The sequence below is a fragment of the Fragaria vesca genome, linkage group LG6, assembly GCF_000184155.1.
Source record: "Fragaria vesca subsp. vesca linkage group LG6, FraVesHawaii_1.0, whole genome shotgun sequence".
Classification (NCBI taxonomy): Eukaryota; Viridiplantae; Streptophyta; class Magnoliopsida; order Rosales; family Rosaceae; genus Fragaria; species Fragaria vesca.
In genome coordinates, this window is record NC_020496.1 from 32,088,919 (window position 1) to 32,103,964 (window position 15,046).

General features: G+C 38.8%; 1 protein-coding gene, 2 non-coding genes and 1 pseudogene across 3 annotated transcripts; 3 read left to right on the top strand and 1 right to left on the bottom strand.

Annotated features, from left to right (window-relative positions):
* The first annotated feature begins 1,172 nt into the window (after positions 1-1,172).
* Positions 1,173-2,062, top strand: LOC101294488. The gene is made up of 4 exons (XR_185052.1): positions 1,173-1,259; positions 1,548-1,611; positions 1,719-1,786; positions 1,878-2,062. It is a non-coding gene; the product is annotated as an uncharacterized LOC101294488 (transcript).
* Positions 2,063-4,420: 2,358 nt separating this feature from the next.
* LOC101295254 lies at positions 4,421-5,528 on the top strand. Its single transcript, XR_185056.1, has 3 exons — positions 4,421-4,441; positions 4,546-4,679; positions 5,023-5,528. It is a non-coding gene; the product is annotated as an uncharacterized LOC101295254 (transcript).
* A 596-nt stretch (positions 5,529-6,124) lies between these two features.
* Positions 6,125-10,579, top strand: LOC101302777 (putative disease resistance protein RGA3-like). Its single transcript, XM_004306107.1, has 3 exons — positions 6,125-7,252; positions 7,629-9,999; positions 10,242-10,579. Exons 1-3 carry the CDS (start codon positions 6,125-6,127, stop codon positions 10,244-10,246), a joined length of 3,504 nt encoding a protein of 1,167 aa, XP_004306155.1. The 3' UTR covers positions 10,247-10,579.
* A 1,479-nt stretch (positions 10,580-12,058) lies between these two features.
* LOC101303059 lies at positions 12,059-14,043 on the bottom strand (annotated as a pseudogene).
* Between the last annotated feature and the right edge of the window lie 1,003 nt (positions 14,044-15,046).

Genomic DNA, 15,046 nt, shown 5'->3' on the forward strand with positions numbered 1-15,046 from the left:
AACTAGTCATATGGCATCTTGTATTTTAAAATAAATCGATTATTTTATAAGAACTTGAAATCAATCGATTCTTTTATGAGTAACAAGATGAAAACAAGCGATAGACATTGCCACATTGGTGAGGAGAGGCAGAGCTTAAGTTGCCACACATAATCTAAATGCAATTTGTCATACTCATTAGAGAAAAAGAAACACTAGACTAACTAGAGGCTTATCGAGAGGCATAAGAAAAGTAATCTGTAAAATTTAAATGAAATTACTATCTTATTTCTCTTAGCTTCCATGAATTAAATAGCTAGAGTGCAGAAAACAGATCGAAAAGTAGGAACCATAACAACTTCTATCAAAATTTGAATTTTCTCTCACTATGTTGCCTTCTTCCTTGTATATTAATGAGGTGTAGGACAGATTCACTTCATATTTTCATAACAACTAACAAATAGAAGGTATGCACCCGATGTATGTCAACCGGTCCACCATTTTTTGTAGCCATCATAGGAAATGAATATTGCATCTTCAATTGGTGATATCCTAACCAATAGAAAGTAGGAAGACTACTGTCAAAAGCCTAGCACAAAAAATAATGTAGCGAAAAAAATTGTAAGAGACTATTAAGGTGGTGACTATTTAATGTAGAGAGAAAAATTGTAAGAGACTATGTATCATGTAGTCAGTGGAATGAACTTCACTATATTGAAGCAATTGCAACAAACAAATGGTAAGGAGACATTTCATGTGTCTAAACTCATCTTAAGGTCCATCAGATATCCAGTATTCAAGTCTTGCGCGCTATCTGCATCACTATTGTAGGTATCCACAAATCCCAGCAGCACCAAAAAGGTTTCATACACGTAGCAACAAATTATGGATGTCTCAAAATCATGTAAAGATCAAATATTCATATCTCTACTATCTCTACTAGAAAGCGAGGCATTTTTGGTGTCAAAAGCTTCACCAAAATTTTGAACTCCCCATATTACCCTTGACAGAGAAAACAAGACTCGAAACAAAACAAATCAACTATGGTTAATACCGTAAAAAGTCAATAATTGGAAGAGAATATAAACGGAAGCGGAGAGACTTGCCGAGGAGAATGGAACAGGAACAGGATTAAACAAGCAGTCACGATCGGCAGTTGATAACCGCTAGGCGCACGAACTCGACAAAACGGAGACCAAAAACGACGTGGGAGGTTGTTGGAACACGTATAACATCGAACTCAGAGAGAAGAGAGAAGAGAAGAGCAAAATCAGTCCGAGGTTTGTTTGGGTCTCTTTCCTTCGATCATCGATCGTCCTCGCATTTTGCTTTTCAGATTTCGATAGTTTTTTCAGACTACTCCAAATGCATCGCAATTGGTTTTTGTTTGGGTGTGTGCGGTTACTTCAAAGCAAAAATTGAATCCAAAAAGGGAGCAGCAAAACAAAAATTAGATGAGTTTGGTCTACTCTGTTATTTTAGTCTTCAAATATTCAATTTGTACGCATTTGGGTGGGAACCAAATTATTGATTTTCAATGTTTAATTTCAGTTGTTGGCGATTTGCAGATGAACCCAGAATAATTGTTGATTAGGACTACGAATGCGGGGATATCAATCATATGAAAGACAGGTAAGAAAATTTTCAAATTGTTGTTTGTATGCCAGTTGTTCTGAATTGGTTCTTCTCTTTTGTTTGAAACTCTCAGAAGTAATTGATTTCAAGTCTGGTTCTTTTAGTTATGGTGTTGGTCTGTTGGATTACTTCTTTGACTCACTTTACGAACTTCCAATGTCTTTCATTGCAGGTAACTAAGCTTTCCATTTCTTTAAATTTCAGACCCATCTCTATGCTTTGTATTAAAATTCTTCTCAATGTATATACCTTTGGTTTTGTAGAAAGAGAACTCATGATGAAAACATTGTAGGTTCCATCTCACAAAGGCTTATTCATAACTCCACTGCAGATGGATTGTCTCAGTGTAACACTGCCTGCCTCTAGCTTTCATTTGGCCGATTTGGGTAATCAAAGTTTTCCATTTGTATATTTTAGTCTTGCATTTGTGATGTAATATTTCTGTTTCATATTTACAATTTGTAACTAATCGAAAAAAAAAAAAATAATATATATATATATATATATCTGCATTAGGAGTAGTCTGAAAAAAAATATCCTTCTGGTGGATTGCATTCATTTGTTGTTACTATTAAAAGTTAGGTACCCTGTCCAGGTTTGGACCCTTAGTTTAAAAGGCAGTACCAATTTGTTATACCTATTTCTTTCTGAGATGGTTAATTGGTTATATCTTTTGATCTCAGAATCCCTCCTGTGTCAATTTTTAAAGTAAACAAGCCTTCAAATTAGCTTCTCTCTGTAAGATTTCAATTCTGCTATGGCGGAGTTTATAAGCTCTAATTGCTCATTAATCCAGTTCAGGTTGAGTTAACTATTAGGCTTAGTTTAGGGGAGCTACTACTAAGTCTATGTCTACCCTGCAAGAGCCAAGAAGATAAGGGCCTATGAGAAAATGGTTTCTTATCCCTTTTTTTTCTCTTCTCAGATTCAAATTCATTTTTAGCGTTTCAGTTTTGTTACATGTTTTTTGTGTGTAATGCGTTTCATTGTAAAGAGATTTGGATGTAACTTACAATTTTTGTTTCGCAAGTGAGGTTTTCGCAAGTGAAGCATAAACTGATATAAACTTTGTGCCCTGCTTCCTTTCTTTTCTTTTCTTTTTGGCTTCTTTGGCTTATCTTTCTTCTGTTTCGTACTCTAGAACTGATGTAATGAGAACTGGTTTGTGCCTGGCTTCTTTTTCTTTTGTTGTTTTGTTGTTGTTTTGTCGTCCTTAATGCTGCTCATGCTATTAAAATTGGTTTTCCATTGTGATGCAATCTGAAACGTATGCAAACTGACCCCTTAATGTAGTGATTAGAGCTGTGTGTAGTTTCTTTCCTTATTAAGTATGTCATTTCATGCTTGGTTACCGATATTGTAAGTTCATAGTGTTTTTTTACACTAAATAAAATAATAAATGATTCTGTTAAGTTTAACTGTTACATAGCAAGTCATTTCACATAAATGGCAAGCTGTAGCATGCATGTTGCTACAAGCCTACAACTATAGCATATGGAGGCTGATTGAAAATTTAAGTGATATGAAAGACATGATTTTGGTAGTGCGTGAAATCTGAGAGGCAAAAGACTTTTTTTTTTGCATCAATGAGAGGAAGCATTACTACCATAGCTCTATACAATGAGCTGCTTCAAGTTTTGTCTACCTCTTCACTCCACAAGCCTCACATCAAACAGGTTGGTTCTCTCTACTCTCTGTTCTCATCATCATCATCTTCAACATCCAAAACTTTGCCAATGCTTCTCTAAAAGACCTTCTTTTGGAGATTTCAGGTTTAGTGCCTCAACTGACTCATAGGCTTAGGCGGGTTTCGGAGTCCAAACCCGAAGATGTGCTTGAATTATTGCTGGGTTTTGAATTGCAGTGTGGGAAAGTTGGATTTGATGCTAGAAAGGTTGAGTCTTTGTGGGGAGTTTTCAAGTGGGTTAGTGAGAAAGTTGATGGTTTTAAGCATAAACCTCAGTCATGTGAGGTCATGGCCTCGATGCTTGTCAGAGTGGGATTGCTTAGAGAAGTTGATGTCTTGCTTTCCACAATGGAGAGTCAAGGAGTTTTGTTGGGTAGTGGAGAAATTTACAGTGACCTGATTGAAGGGTATGTTGGTGTTGGTGGGTTAGATAGGGCTATTGCGGTGTATGATCGAATTAGGGGGCGTGTAGTGTCATCATTGCAGTGTTGTGGTGTGTTACTTGATCAATTGGTGGGAATGAGGAAGACCCAATTGGCGTTTCGAGTTTGTAGTGATATGGTGGAGATGGGTCTTGATTTGAGAGATGTGAAAAAGGCCACATTTGAGGGTGTCATTAACCTGCTTTGCAGGGATGGGAAGATTCAGGAGGCTAGAGATTTTGTCAAGGAGGCTATGGCTTTTGAAATCAAGCCTAGCAATTTGGTTTTAAATGAAATTGCTTATGGGTATTGTGAGAGGAAGGACTTTGATGATTTGATGAGCTTCTATGCTGAGATTAAGTGTGCACCAGAAGTTGTGGCTGGGAATAGGGTTATGCATTCTCTTTTTTGGGACAAGAATAGCAGAACCATATTTGCAAGAGTTGGAACCATAAAAATCTTGCAATTTTTATGTCATACTGTCATAGGTATGTGATCATATATATACGAGCATAGTGCAAAAGCTGCAAATAAAAGGGTAAGGCGGAGAAGAGAGATAATCAATTTTGAGTCTGGTATAGTTTCCAGCAGTAGGCATAGCTTTTGCCACACAAAGGAAAACATAAACCCCAAAAGCATACCAACTCTATACTAACAAAATCCACTACTATCTGGATAGGTTACGAATAACAGTGTTGGAAGAATGGTGTGCATATATGTGAGTTGTGACTATGAGTTGCATATATTGGTTGTTATGTATGAAATATGTTGTCCACATGTAAGTATCTTGTCTGAACATAGTTTTCTCCGTTTGATTTGTAGATCAAGAGAGACCTATGCTTTGCTGTTTGAGGTCATGGATACCCAAAATTCAGTGATGAGAATTTACTTTGATGGAGTGGATTCTGTAGATTTGCTGATATTTACATCTACCCAGCTGCATTTTTACTCGCTGAGTAAGCTTTCTTACAGAATGCATCTTCTCTTGCAGAGATTTCCACCTTTTAGATAACTTGGTATATATCTTAGTTACAATTCTAACCTACCATCAATATATTAGTCAATTAACACTGTAGCAAGAAAATTGTACAGTTTCGAGGAAGCTAGGGGCCAAGTCACAAACTACGTATAGTGTGTTACAAATAGTTAACTAGGGTAACTTCTTGCATCATGAAGTTGGTGTCTTTAGTAGGCTTTATGCATTTAGTTACATGCACACGTACATTACTATATGTGTGCTTTCGATCGTAGTTATTTACTTTGTGTCCTTATACGATGCTTGGAATTTTGCCCGTGCAGACACTGTTACAAGTCCACGTACAGAAAATTACTTATGGGGAATTTTTCGTGATCAAAAAAGTTGACATGACAGGTGGAAAGATGGTGGGAACCGTTGATGTAGTCGTTCCGAAAGACTCGTCCACCCCTTATAGAGAGCCTGAGCCTATCATGGAAGCATTACAACAACTTTTGAATATTAAGAAGGATGAGCATTATTCTTACCTTACCAGATTAAGGTTTCTGGATTCTACTGTAAAAATGTTGTTGGCGTTTAACTCGGAAGAGCCCCCCGTGAAGGATGAGCATTCTGCATCAGCAAGTGTTAATATTTTTTCAATTGTCGTGATATTTTCTCTTATATAGGAACTTCTTCGTGGTCTGTCATAGCTTATCTTCCACCTTTATCCTTTTATCAGAAATGAAGACGACATGTCCATTGCAAGTGAAGCTGGAAAAAGATGCGGCTGAAACCTGCCTTGCAACATACAAGAAACCACTTACATCTCTGCCATGCTTTCCTGATCATGATTCATGAGCCCAGCCCTCAAAGTGGTGCTGGTTCAACTGTTGAAATTGTGGGGGCGACTTCAACTCTAGACGAGATAGCGATACTTAGGATGCTTTACAACATAGATAACTCTAGGTAACTACACCAAAATATAGCTAAAAAGAAAATACACACACTGTTCTGACCCAATCACTTTCAGAGGTAAGCAAACGTTTCTGCGGTGAATTTGTTCACAAGAAATAAAGAGTTATAGCTACAGTTTAGTTTTAGTGGTATCACTGAAGTGAGCTCTTTGTATGTCCCCGTGTTGCTGGTGTTTTATGGATCTTTCCTGTTGGGTCGAAAATCATCCATTTATACAGAAGAGTGAAAAAAAATGCCATTTACTGCAAGTGAAAACTAGAGCAGAGAGTATTATTACAGGTAGACTGAGAAGTCAATAATTATGGAAGTGAAGTCTTCGTCAAGGTCCTCCTCCAACTCCAACAAACTTTCCTCAATTATTCTATCCAGCAAAGTAAGATAACAGCCGCACAGCCTCAGTCCTCTCAAATCTAATTGTAGAACTCGATCACCAGTGGATAAACTCGATCCGAGTTCGTGAGGTGGAAGATGGCAGCTGAATTAGTGCTCACTTTCGCTGCTGAGGGGATTCTGACCAAGGTTTCTTTACTTGCCGCTAACAAAATTGCTCTTGCACGGGGGTTCCACACCGAACTGGAGAAGCTCAGACAGTCCTTATCCAACATTCAAGATTTCTTAGGCAGCGCTGCGGATCAGAGACTAGATGATCGGGGCAAGGCAGTAGAGACATGGGTCAAGAAACTTCAACAGGTAGCTGAAGACGCAGATGATGTTTTGGACGAGTTCGAGTATGAACTTCTCCGACAACAAGTGGAGCTGCGAAACCACATGAAGAGAAAGGTACTCAACTTCCTTTCTGCCTCCAATCCTCTTTGGTTTCGTTTCAAAATGGCGCATAAGATTAAGAAGATCAATGATTCTCTGGTGGAGCTTAAGAATGAGGCACCTTTAATCAACTTGGTTGCAAAAAAAGGAGATTCAAGGCAACGACCAGATCGAGTGCAAACTGATTCATTTTTTGAGAAGGGTGAAAAAGTTGTTGGAAGGGAAGACGCTGTGACAAAGATAGTTACGACGTTGATCAGCTCCGACATTCAGCAGAAGGATCTTTCAGTTATGGCCATTGTGGGAATGGCTGGACTGGGGAAGACGACTCTGGCTAAGTCAGTGTACAATGAATCTGCCATAAAAACACACTTCCATCAAAGAATATGGGTGTGTGTGTCTAACACTTTTGAAGTGGATACGATTTTAAGTCTGATGGTAGAATCTCTAACAAAAAAGGCTGGAATGAAAAGTCGAGATGCATTGCTTCAAGTTCTGAGAGAGGAGATTACAGGGAAGAGATATGTTCTGGTGCTCGATGATGTTTGGAATGAGGAGAGGGAAAAGTGGGATAGCTTGATGAGTTGTTTGTCAAAGCTGAATTCTAATCCCGGAAGCTGCATTATCGTCACCACCCGTAGCGCCTATGTGTCAACTATTGCTGAAACACTCCCCAGACCTGAGTTGAGAAAGCTATCAGAGGAGGAATGTTGGTCCATTATAAAGCAAAGAGCTTTAAATTTAGACGAAAATGGTTTCATTGATGCAGAACTAGAAAGAATTGGGAGGGCGATTGCTGAGAAGTGTGGAGGGGTACCCTTGGTTGCAAAGGTACTAAATTTCATATGATATCAAGTTATTAACGAAAATTCCACTTGTTTCTTTTCATTGAGAACACGATATACATATATATTTGCTTTGTAGGTTTTATTTGAATGCATCTCACTTGAAATTATAATACAAGATAGCTCTAACTCATATTGAAAGCGGTTCCAACATTTGATCAAGAGGCCTTAGCGTTCAGTAGAGAGTCTTTCTGTTTCTGAAATAACATACAAGGCAACGGATGTGGACACAGGAAAAAAACAGAAGCCAAATAGAAAAAGTTAGAAATATAAGAATATGATTTTAATCTCATAACCATTTTAACGTTTGACTTAATTTGTGTCTTAACCTTAAATCTAAACTCTTGTATCATATACTACAGGTTTTGGGAAGCCTACTGGGCTCAAGAGCTAGTAAAGTTGAATGGTTGTCAATTCGAGACAATAGATTATGGGAACTACCTGAAGGGGAGGACAGGATCATGAAGGTATTGAAGTTGAGTTTTGATAATCTGGAGCCATCGCCATTGAAACAATGTTTTGCATATTGCTCAATGTTGAGAAAAGATTTCGAAATTGAAAGAGATAATTTGATCCAGCTTTGGATGGCTCAAGGATTACTCCAGACTTCTTCAACTGTCGAAAATCATCATGAGATGGAGGATACTGGCAAAGAATATTTTAACATTCTACTAAACAATTCCTTATTCCAAGAGGTAATTGAAGGAGGCACTATTACGAAGTACACAATGCACGATCTTGTGCATGATCTTGCAGAAAAAGTGTCCAAAAGTGAGCGCTTGACACAGGAGTTGAATGATGATGTTCGACATGTTGCACGTAGTCGACCTCCTTCAACACTAGAAAACATGTCAAAAGTAACTGTTGGGAGATTGCGCTCACTATTTTCAAATGACCAGGTCCCAGAGAACATTTTCTCCAAGTTCAAAGCAATGCGGGTCTTAAGTTTAGATACATCAAATATAGAAGAGTTGCCAAATTCATTTGGCAAGCTGAAGCACTTGAGATATCTAGACCTCTCAAAAACAAGAATCAAAGCACTTCCCAAGGCAATTGGCAAGCTCTATAACCTTCAAACATTGCGAATGCAGTATTGTGATCTGAACAAGCTTCCAAGGGAGATGCAAAACTTGATCAACTTGAGGCATCTTTGTGTTGATGAGTATATAGAATTTCCGGCTGGAATGTTCAGGGGACTAACTAATCTCCGGACATTGTCTTGCTTTAATGTGGGCGAGGAGATGGGTTGTAGAATTGAGGAATTGCGTGGCTTGAACCAACTGAAGGGTATGTTAACCATTCGTAATCTGGAAAATGTAAGGGATGAAGCGGAAGCGAAGAAGGCAAAATTAGAAGAGAAGAAAAACGTTGTGGAGTTAAGTTTGGACTTCTCTTGGAGACCACTAACCAGCAACATTCATGATGAGAATGTACTCGAAGGACTCCAACCACACACCGAGTTGGAAATCTTAAGGATTACATTCTTCATGGGTGATAGATTTCCTTCATGGATGATGAGAGTCCCTTTGCCTCTCAACAATTTGAAGAAGCTCGTCCTAACTGGGTGCCTCAAATGTGGAGAACTCTCGATTGGCCATCTACCGTTCCTTAGAGATGTGGAGATAAATGGTATGGATAACCTAAAACGCTTTGGAAGTGAAATTTATGGTTATGACCTTGTTTACGACGCTACACGAGAGAAGGAGACAATAGTCTTATTTCCAGCACTAAAAACATTAAAAATTTTCGATTGCCGTGGGCTAATTGAATGGATGGAAGCACCCACAACGACGACGACAAAAGTAGAGGTGTTCCCTTGCTTGGAGGAGTTGACGATAGTCAATTGTCCAAGTATTGGGTTCATTCGAATTCCCTACAGCACGGTATCCCTCCGCGAACTGCGGATTCAAAGCTGTCATGCATTATCTAGTATTGGCCAACTCGATCATTGCACCTCTCTACAGGAACTGCGGATTGGCAGCTGTAATGCATTATCTAGTATTGGCCTAACATCCTCACAGGGCCTTCCATCTCTCCGGAAATTGATTATTACATTCTGTGGTGGATTATCAACCCTACCGAGCGGGATTGAAAACTGCACCTCTCTTGAGCTATTACATGTATTCGGATGCAAAAATCTAGCGACCATTTCGTTTACACGAGTCCTCCCATCCCTCCGTAAATTGGGAGTTCTGTACTGCGATAATCTATCTTGCTTGGCTGTTCGGGAATATCGTCCCTCGTTTCAGGAGTTGAATCCATGTCTTGAGAAGTTGACTATATCGTTCTGCAAAGGTCTACAATCTCTTCCAGATTTCCGTAGTTTCACATCCCTCCGTGACTTGCGGTTAGGTCCTTTCTGGGAGAACCTCGACTCTTTCCCTGATTTTCAAGTTCAATCCCAACAACTTGTCTCATTAGAGTTGAACGGGTGGCCTAAGCTCAAGTCTCTTCCTCAACAAGTTCAACACTTGACTTCGCTTACGAGGTTGGCTATATGGTTTTTCAAAGGAGTGGAGACTTTACCAGAGTGGCTGGGCAACCTTGCATCTCTCGTGGAGCTGAGAATTCAGGATTGTGAGATTCTCAAGTATCTACCTTCTCTCGAAGCAATGCAACGCCTCACCAAATTACAGCGTCTAGAAGTTATTGATTGTCCACTTCTAGAAGAAAGATGCACCGAGGACAGCGGTGAAGAATGGCCCAAGATTTCTCACATTCAAAATATCAGAAGTAAGCAAGCTTCTCTCTGACTTTTCTTTTTGTTTGTTTGGTCTGAAAGGTTTTCTACTTTGTTTGTATACGCTTATTTATGGCTCCACTACTATTGTGATCACTACTTAATTGTCTTGTTTTTTCTGTAAAAAGTCTTCTCAAGCTGTGTGCGTGTCTAAAATATATAATAGAAATGGTCTGGTTACCTCTTTTTTTTTCTTATACTCAGAATTGACAATTGAGCTTTTTCTTATATTCAGTTTGATTGAAGATTTGAAGCCATGCAATGCCTCAGTGAAGTACCCCACGTTTTGATGGACATGGCTTTCATGTTCAAGAGAAAGATGTACGTACCTGGCTTTGTGGGAGTCTCGTCTCGAGCAAATTTAATCACTTCTCCTCTCTAAAAGTCGAGTAAGCCACAGAATGGTGGGGACTGAGATTACCAAGGAGTTTAGAGAATACGGGGACCTGGACATATTTATAGCGATCCTAATACTAAAGCAATTAGGTCCTCCTCTTTATTCTGTATCAATGTAATTTCACCTACAAGTTAGCTAAGTTCCCCAATACCAATAAAAAATTCTCATAGTTTCAGGACATAAACTTTAATGAAATCTTGAGCACTTCATTCATAAGTAACCACATGCATATTGTTAGAATCGTAATGTGAATAATGCAAGTCCAATTTTTCATTATTTCAAAATAAATTAATCATCATCTTACACTTAAACAGCTTTCCAATTGTTCACTTTTGGTTTTGCTTTAGTAGGTAGCGAAATTTATGCAACCCTAATGTTCACACAGTAAGTATTACTTCTAATTGCATAAAGAACATGGAATTGAGGTCATGGTTATAAATTTTTTGGATGTAGCTAGTATGCATTTGTTAGATTTGGAAAAGCTGTGTGAAGCATTTACAAAATGTAAAGAACTAGGAGGACGATTAAGCTCAGTTAGATGTTTATGGTTCCAAAGTCAGGGAATACATGCGCTTGAGGAGTATTTGACGTTGCAGTTGCACATGATTATTTACATCCAAGTTCTAAGAACAAGTACAACAAGTTGTTGAAATCATTGTATACCACTACTTCTGGCCTCTTCCCTTCCAGTGTTCCTCTTTGATTACATTTAACAAGTTTTCAAATGCACTGTTCTTTTAGTTTCTGATCTATAGGGTATTTACTTGCTGCATTTTTTTCTTGATGGATGGCTTTATTGTTGTCATAATTTGTAATTTTTTTCAACAGGCTCTATTCTGTTCTCAAATGGAAGAACTAGTAGTCCAACTGATACGCACTAGGTATGCACTCTGCGTTTGCTATCTGCTGCTGCTGGAACAGACTTCTGTTACACTTCTCAGTTGTGCACTCTCTTGGTGTTTCTCATAGGGATGCTTGAACTATAATGAATGGAGCACATAAGCTTTGCAGTTAGGTACTGTGGGCTTGTTTGGTAGTATGATTAGTAGCGTATTGCAAGCCTCATGGTGGTTCCATATTTATAAGATTCCTTTTGGTGGTATGATCTTGTTGTGAATTATGGTAGAGATGTAGAGGAATTTTAACTGAAAGATCGAAAGCTTGTGAGTTTTGGGTGTAATTGGCGTTTTTCAGCGTGATGATTAGCTTGTGAGTTTTACATTCAATTCTCTGCTAAGAAGTAAGAATGCAAATGAATTGGAGAAATTCTTAACAAGTAAAAAGGATAATTGTCACTTTTAATCGAAAAAGCTAATCATCACGCTTGTACATTCATCGTCTGCTGATCATTTAGCAGTTTTCTGCTTAATCAAATAGGGGCCAACCTGACTGATCAGGTACAATACCTTCAGATAATTATGGCTGGTGGACAGTAAAGAACATTCGAGTATGTGTACATCCATATATAAATATCTTTTGCATGCTCTCCTAAATATTATCTCACCAACCAGGTTACTTGTGACTTGTGAGAACCAGTTGGCTAGCTGCATTCTTAGTAGCTAGTACAAGGCCGTGTTTAGATGGGTTTCATTGATTCTCCGCCTTTATTTTGTTTCTTCTCAAAGTACATAACTCAGGTTCTAGCGACATCGTAATCACATTCCAGCAGCAGATTTGCTGACTTGCTTCAAAGCAGTCGCAGTCTCATCAGCTGTTGGAGCATGCCCATTTACAATGGCGACCAATGGGCTCTGAGGAGGAACAATGTCATCTCTCACATAGCTTCCTGATGTTCTTAGCAGCTCTTCAGAACCCTTTCCCACCACCCCTTTCATGATTATGGCCTGTGAGTCCCTGCAATCATTTCTTCATAATCGGTGTCCCCACTTTCTCCCAGGAACACGAACATGTTTGCGACATTCAATCTCCAGCGTACAAAAAGATACCTATTAACAATCAGGCAAAACATGGTATACAATCAAATGGCATTGCTATATGTAAAGAAAAATGGAACACTATCCCCAAGTTGAAAACAGAAACAGTACCTGAGAGCCTGTGCTCGAGAAGCAAGGAGCGGAACAATTTGCATTCGTGTTGAGCTCCTGCAGTACATTGGATGGCAGCATAGTCCGCGCATCCTGAGTTTCTGCCTTAAATCATCAACTTTCCTTGCCTGCAAAAACAAAACATTTAGAAACTTGCTCCAAAAGTAAAACCAAGTCCTCTCTAAATTGTCCACACTCAAACTAACAAGTTTTCTTTACCTTACTAGGATCCTTGATTAAGTATGAAATGCAATGGGAATTGCTTGATTTCAAATCTTCTTCAATTTGGTTGGAAGATCCCGAATTTCGTTCACCATCAGGGGCATTTAAGAGCTTCCAAATGGTTTTCTTTAATCCTTCACTGCCCCATCGGTAGTCAATGTGACGAATAATCTGGATCTGGAAAAAGCCTTCCATCTTCTTCTGTTTAAGTACCAGGGTAGTAAACCTCGCTTCCACTGCTACAAACCAAAGCATCAAACTCATTTGCCTGCCTGAATCTTCCCTGATGCCAAAAACTCTACAGTCTCCGAAGCCGGCATAGCCGTCAGCAGAGCAAACCCTGTAAATCTTGCGCTTTGAGAATCTAGTCTTACAGCCTTAAATATTTCTTGCACAAACTTGAATAATTTTCTTATCAGGCGCTCCAGATTGGTCATAGCAATCAAGTGCTATGACAATCAATTTTCTTCTACGTCTTAACAAAGGATACTTGCTGGATACATTATCCGACAGCTTATATCCGTCTTCATGGTCTTTTGGACCAGAATCTGACTTCTTCATCTTGCTTAGGACACGCTTCACTTGATCTTGCACCTCATGGTCGCCAGAAGTTGTAGTCACATCTAGATATTCATTCAGTGAGGATTTGTCCCCATCAACTGAGAGCCTAAGAGACATATCTTACACGTCCCTGAGAGAGTCATTGAAGGACTCCTCAGCAGCCATTTCATCCTCCGGAGTGTCAGTCTGCCACTGTGGATATCTCATGCGGCAGGCTGCTACCCTAGTCAAGTAGGTTAGGCAGTGTTCAGTCCATGAGAAAAGGTGTATGTTTCTCCATCCATTCTTTCTATAGCCAACCCATAAATTCTTTTCCGATAACAACTTCAGCAATGCATTAGAAATTGATTGCTGATCATGAGGGTCGACAAGCAAACCATTATTAAATGCCTGAAATTCACAACTAGTCAGTCTAGTTTTTACTTTTTAGTCTTTGGATTGTTTTACTAAACTCTTTGGGGTCCCAAAAATCATAAGTTTATGTGTTCTACCTTGGTCAGAATCAGTTGGTTTTACCCAGTATACTTGTACTGTTAGTCAATAGCATGCAAATTTTGCTTCCAGGGCACCAATTATGCATGAATGAAACTGGGTTTTTCCCTTCATGGGCATCCTTATAAATAGACACATGATTGCTCTTCATCTCCAACAGCTCCCACAAAGCTTGTAGACTCCAAAAGAGTGAGCTTGTAGATAAGAGTTGAAGGAAGCTGAACCAATTATAGGCCAAAAATCTTTCTGTCTACCCCGAGAATGGTTCGGTTTCCTCCAACATCTTATCTAACATCTCCTCTCGGAAATCCATTGTCCATTTGGAAGCTGTATGTGAGAATTGGAGAGGACTAAACAAATCGACCTCTCAATGAAGAAAGTTCCTAATTTGTTTAGTTTTCTCCAATATCTCATTTCCAGCATCTAAATTCTAAAGTAATAGCTATAAATATTTTGCTTTGTTTAGAGGTCGTATGTGAGAATTGGAGGGGACAAAACAAATTAACCAGTTTTGTTTAGTTTCCTCCAATATCTCATCTCCGACATCTAAAGTGTAACTTTTATCTATACGTTTAAAAGTTGGATGTAAGAATTAGAGGAAATTAAGCAAATTAACATTTCAAATAACAATTTGTAATTTGTTTAATTTCCTCTAATATCTTATCTCCGACATCTAAAGCGAGATCTCGTGTTGTTCTCTCCACTTAAAAGTTGTAAGTGAGAGTTGGAGGATACCAAACAAACTGACCTCACGATGACTGCAATTTGTTTGGTTTTCTCCAACATCTCATCTCCCACTTCTAAAGTTATTCCCGGAAAAGCTTTTGAAATATTGCAGCCAACTCCCAGTGCCTTTGTTTCTTTCTGGTGTTCACTGCAGCCTGAGGGTTATATGCTTTCTCTGTTTGTTATCTTTTGTTTATCTGAAATTATTCGCACCTGTACTGATATCCTTCCCTGGAATGAATATTTTGAGTTCATCATAACAGAAAAATAAAAGCTGTTGGTGATATCACAAGCCAAAATTTAGAAATATCTGCACAGGTCGTCATTCTTTCATAGGAAGTAAAGTGAATATTGCAAAAGACCAAACCAGAAACCTCAGACTTTAGCTGAACAACAATGCTAAGTTGCTAATCAGAGAAGACTCCGGCCAAAGTTCTGTGTCAAAGAAGTGGTCCGTACCAATTATAGAGTCGAAAGTTTTAATTTTGAAAAAGTTCTTTTCCAACACATGCATAGAACAATCCCTGAATCACACATTCACAAATTTAATGAATATGAAGAGAAGACTTGAACTGTGGGAATTAAACAAAAGGGGGG